This window comes from Nilaparvata lugens, chromosome 3 (assembly GCF_014356525.2).
Source record: "Nilaparvata lugens isolate BPH chromosome 3, ASM1435652v1, whole genome shotgun sequence".
Taxonomy (NCBI): domain Eukaryota; kingdom Metazoa; phylum Arthropoda; class Insecta; order Hemiptera; family Delphacidae; genus Nilaparvata; species Nilaparvata lugens.
In genome coordinates, this window is record NC_052506.1 from 8873805 (window position 1) to 8879804 (window position 6000).

The 6000-nt window shown below is 35.4% G+C and overlaps 1 protein-coding gene across 1 annotated transcript in view; it reads right to left on the reverse strand.

Annotated features, from left to right (window-relative positions):
- LOC111053227 (integral membrane protein GPR180) overlaps nucleotides 1-5742 on the reverse strand; it is a 28619-nt gene extending 22877 nt beyond the window's left edge. Inside the window, exon 1 of the mRNA XM_039425334.1 lies at nucleotides 5183-5742. Within this exon, the coding sequence (XP_039281268.1) occupies nucleotides 5183-5670 (488 nt within the window). The 5' untranslated portion in view covers nucleotides 5671-5742. The remainder of the gene's footprint in view (nucleotides 1-5182) is intronic.
- Nucleotides 5743-6000: the final 258 nt, after the last annotated feature.

Here is a 6000-nt window from a genome sequence, read left to right on the forward strand (position 1 = left end):
GCATTTTAAGGATAATATGAAAAGGAAATGAATTCCTCCATACTCTGATATCGCACTATATATATATATATATATATATATATATATATATATATATATATATATATATATCATCTACTTTGAAGATAGGATCAATCAGACTATATAATTATTTATAATCAATCAGCTGACAAGTGGATTATTCATTGCATGCATTGCACAGATGTCTGGTCGTGTCTATTTCTATAAGGTAGGGTTTCAATATTTTTTATGATGCGTGCCCATCGGTATCGATATTCTCAAATTTGGAAAACACGTGCCCATCAGTATCAATATTCTCACATTTGGAAAACAAATTTAATAGGTGATTGAAAATAAAATAAAAATGATTAAATGAACTAAATAATGCTGAAGAAATTATAATATTCTTGATTGAAAAAAAAATTTTAATAGTTGAGAAATATTTTTATTAGATGGAAAGATTATCACGGAACTGGAGAATTATCATATGGTATAAAAATTCAAACGTGAACTGAGTTTATTAACATAAGTGAGTTTTTGGTCTTGGAGAAAACAAATAACAGTTTTTAAGAGTGAATTATGATTCAACTGTGAATTATTGTGATTCAACTGAATGAGCTAGAACAAGTGACATCAGATATTTGTGAATGAGGAAACTGTGTGAGGTCTACTGTTCACTGAACTACTAGTTATTTTTGAGTAATTTGCTCTCAAATTCTTGGCACAGGGAATAAGGGAATAGGGATTGACCTTAATTATTTATCTCTTGTTCTTATGATGAAGGTAGGTATATAGGTGGTATATGGTAAAGTATACTCCATATAAGCAGCCAGCAAAAGTTTTAGTCTAATAAAAGTTTTTTTTTGAAATTTGTGAAGTTAATTAAGGAGCAACCCACTGAAGAGCCAAGCGCTCGTTATAGGTATATTAAAAAATAGTGAACAGATTCGCTAAAAATTAGAAATTTATAAGTATGGACAGATAAGTCGCAGACAACTAGGCCAATGACTCCTATATCATTAAGGCTGTGTAAAGGCTGAAAATAAACTTTCTACTCGTGATATTTTTCAAAGTTTTTCTATTTGTATATTATCAAGCTATCAAAATGAAAAAGTTTTGTCAGGAAAACATTTTTTTCCGATCATTACTTTTTGAGATATGAGCGACTGAAGTTTGAATTTTTGGGACAGAACATTTCAAATTCGGTACGATATAAATCCATGCGATTTAGAGGATGGATTCTTCATGGTATTGTTGATCTAGTAAAACAAAAATTTTCTGAAATGTCAATTTTTGGAAAAGTTATTCATTTACTAAAAATAACCAAAAATAACTCAACTAAAAGTTATTTTTTGTTATTTTTAGTAAATTGAATAACTATCTTAAAAATTGATATTTTCAGAAAATGTTTGTTTTACTAGATTAACAATTCCATGAAGAATCTATCCTCTAAATCTCATGGATTTATCTCTTACCGAATTTGAAATGTTTTGTCCCAAGAATTTAAACTTTAGTCGCTCATATCTCAAAAAGTAATGATCAGAAAAAAATGTTCTCCTGAGAAAACTTTTTCATTTTGATACGTTGATGTTATACAAATCAAAAAACTTTGAAAAATATCACGAGTAGAAAGTTTATTTTTAGCCTCTGCACAGCCTTAAGATCCCAAATTCCAAAAATAGAGACCAATTTCCTAAATCAAATAATAATAATGTTAAAAATGTTCAATTATATTTAAAGAAAATTAGGTTTTGCTTTTATGTTAATGAGACATGATCATTTAAAAAATAAATACCGATAGTGCAATAAGAATTGCTGCTTACGAAAAATAAAATGTTAAAGTTGATTTTATTATCCTTGATTTGTTGTATTGTTAAATGCTGGCAATAAAGAATTGAATTAAAATTGAATTGAATTGAAGAGTAAGCTGAAATTGATCTCATACTCAGCAAAAAAAAAAATTATAGAAATTAATATTAGTCACATTGCTGTAGGTCATTCCTCACCAGCGTAGCCTTTGATTGGTAGGTTTTTATAAAAATCGTCCTTATCATCAAATTTGTCAATTCAAACCACCATGGCGTGGCAAAGCATCTTCTTATTCTTTGGCTAAACCTTATCCCAATCATAATATGGGATCGGCATTTCCCTCTTTCATCCGTCTCCTCTACAAAATCCTGTCCATCTCCTCCCCGCGTCACCAGTCTCACTCCCTCTGCCACTCTCTGTCTAAGCCTAAGCCACCACTCTGTCTCTCCACCTCATCATTGGCCTTCCTCGCACTCTCGTCCACTCAGATTCAAATCCTGCGCCTGCGCCCTCCGTCCCACATAATCATCCTCAGTCTCTGCACACCTCATCCTGGCCTCCTGCATTTTTCCACCAAATGTATGGTCCCAACTGTACCTCTTATCACCTCATTACGAATCCTATCTCTTCACAAGACCCCACACATCCATCTCAGCATTCTCATCTCAGCCACTTCCATTTTCTTCTCTCGCCTCTTTGAAACAGGCTAGGTTTCAGTGCCATACAACAAAGCTGGTCTCACCACTGATCTGTACACTTTACCCTTCATCTTACAGTTTACACTCTTATAGCAGAGCACATCACTCATCCTTCTCCAGTTGAACTGACGATTCCCCGGTCACCTGACTACGGAGAAGACTAAGACAAGTAACAAGTGAGTAAGTAAGAACCATAAGCAATTACGTCTATGCTGTATTTCCGCTTCCAGCCCACCCCCCTTTGCAAACTTGGCGTGGCCAAGCATCTAATACCCCAATTATGCTCTACGGTAACAATAATTGTGGGTGAAATTTGTGCAGGCTACAACATGAGACCATTAAAAAACTCCTGTAGCAGCCGCAGCTACAGGTATGCCCGAAGTCTGCTGAACTACAGTACGCAATATTGCTGCATTTCTTCTCTAATGATGGCATAAGAATCAAATAGCTAGGCAGCAAACCGCAAACGCAATACACATTTTCGGTGTGGATAGCCGACGAGATACGTGTACTGCGGAGCATCTTCGATCTGTCACTTCATGTTTCCTCGCTAATCGATTCCAGCTGGATGAGGACAAGACCCAAAGGATCATCTGCAGCTTGTCAAGAGAACTGCTTGACCCTCAGAATCCAGTAAAGCTGCTGGGTTTTGTCTTGGATTGCAAACTCAGCTGGAACACTCATTTACAGCAGGTAATCAGCCGACTCTCCCGCATTTGCTCTCTGCTGCTCAAGATGAGGGGCCTGGTGACGGAGAGGTATCTCTTAATGATGAATCACGCTCTCTTCCATTGCCACATCACTTATGGATTGCTCCTGTGGGGTCATTCGACAGGGGCTGCTGATGTCCTGAGGCTGCAAAAGAGGGCTTTAAGAATTATAACAAGCTTGCCCACTGTAAGCCCATCTTTTCTCGCCTTGGTGTACTGACTGTCTTCAGCCATTACATCCTCTTGTGCTTGGTGTATGTCAAGAAGATACAGCATACTCTAGCTGCCCGTATTGACATCCACCGCCACAACAGGCCAGTTACATGATTTCAGCCCTGAAATTCTACAACAAGCTTCTTAATAGTGTGAAGCAATTGAATGAGGCCGCCTTCAGGAGAACCGTCAGGAGGCTACTGTGTGACAAGGCATATTACAGTGTAAACTAATTTATGGGTAATAATTTGAATTTTTATTGAGAGCGCGAGCACTGGATTACTGCCATCTGAACTGTTAAGTTTTTTGAATGTGTGTTTTGTACGCGTTTTGATTTTTTACGCCATCGAACCCACAATTATGGGTTATGGATGAAGCTGAAGGTATTAAATGTACCGCAGTGAGAATTACACAACCACGTTCGTGTGGAATGGCCTTATTCATTCACATTCCAACGTCAAAAACGATAAACGATTCTACAATAATTATTAGTCTACGTGGTCTATCAAATAATGATTTTACAAATTAAAGTTATAAAACACTTAGAGCCGTTTGCTCAGTCCAAGCTTAAACTGAATTTAATCAGCTGGTGGATTAAACTCAAAATGAACCAAATTATAACGAATGAAACTTGATATGGGTTCAATCCATTTTAAAATGAAATCTAGTTTTAAACTGACGCTGTGCAGAGGGCACTAAATATATATTTAGTTAGTTTTCTAGTTAAAGTAAGCAATGAACCTCATTTTTGAAAGTGGTCTGCCGTGTTTAATAAACTAGCTTGGTGATGATCAGAAGTACAAATGCAAGGTAGACTTGGATGAGTAATAGAAACATCGACAAAGGGAATCGTATATCTAGTTGTGAATGACACAATCAACAGACGTTTAAAAAGGCTTAGTAAGCAGCTTGCCAGTTAATGAAAGTATCATTGTTGTGTTAGCATTGGAGTTTATATTCATAATTCAGTAGACACTTTACTGAGACGTCTGTTATCTACAAGAACAAAGTCAATCATTCCGACAGAGGAACAAACTTTGAATCCAATTATGGATTAAATGCAATCAGCCAATAATAGAATTAAAACAGTGCAATGCAGTAGAGCCCAATTCATCAAGCAGATTACAGTAGTAATAAAGCCTCGATCATTGGTTCTTTTAACCGTCACTCGCAGTAGCCTAGAACCCTTACGCACATTTGTGCAGGATGAGGGTGAACGTGGGTCTGAACCCTTCCATTGCCAGGGGTATTTTCTATTTTTTTTTCATCAAGTACCAGGGTATTTCCTATTTTTTGTTCATAGTGTGCCAGGGATATTTTTTGTTCATAGAGTGCAAGGTATTTTTCACATTTGCAAGCATGAAGTGTCTGTGGTATTTTCTATTTTTTTTTGTTCATGAAAAGCCAGGGTATTTATTACATCTGCAAGAATGAAGTGCCAGCAATCTGAGGGTTGACGGGAAGTAATAAATCCCAAGACTCTTCATGATGTGTAGGCTAGCTAATTGTTATAAACAAGCATACATATCAGCTCTATATAAGACAAAAAACTAGTTTCTTCAAATTAATAATAACCAAAACCACCTTCATTTCTAAATAATTAAACTGACATTCAAACTTGATTGAAATTATAAATTTAAAGAATAATAGAAGTAAAATACAATTCAAACAAGTTTTTAGAAGGAAGCCAACTTACTGTAAACTAGTTTCTTAACAAATATGAAGCAAGTTATTATACCCTCTGTTACTTACCTAGGTTCTTTAATATCAGTAACCTCAAATGTCAATTGATATCCATTTACTACACTCCCAAGCTTGTCTTCTTTACACACTTCATTTTTATCACATGGCACTTTCCTAATAAAGTCTTCACTTTGCTTATTTTCAAAACACGGCACGTCAAACGCAATTGTGCTAATCTTCCTAAACATCTTTTTACATGCTTGTTCTTTATCGTCAACACTTCTATTACCATAGTATTCTAAGAAATAACGTCTATCAAGGACAGAAAATGTAACTAAATGCGAGAAATTAGTTCTAGAGGTAATATTACCAAAAACATAACCTTTTGTATCTTTCTCATAATGTACGTCAGTCTTTTGAACACCAAATTTCAATAAAAATTTAAAAAAGTCTTTTGTACTCCACACTCCCTTTACATGGCTACAATTTCCACAGCACAAGACTATCAATACTATAAATAAAATTAAATTTGATCTTAAGTTTAGTTTAAAAACCATTTTGAATTAGAACATAACCTGCTTCTACATTCTGAGAACGCGAACTCTGACTGAACTGGACTGGACTGGACTGGATTGCTGCGCTGTGATATCAATCCAAGAACTGAGCAGTTTCCAGTTCCAACCAATCAACAACAAGCCTGGTGCAGAGCAAAATTTCCACTGCCACGCGCGGCAAAATTTAATTTAATACTGTGATAATATTCCACTGTGATTGATAAAAAATAATTGTTGTTTTTCATGGCTTTGGCTTGATATTAGTATACTTTGATAATAGTTACTAGATAAATTCAAAATCATTTAGGAACCCTAATACACGTTTTTGTGAGA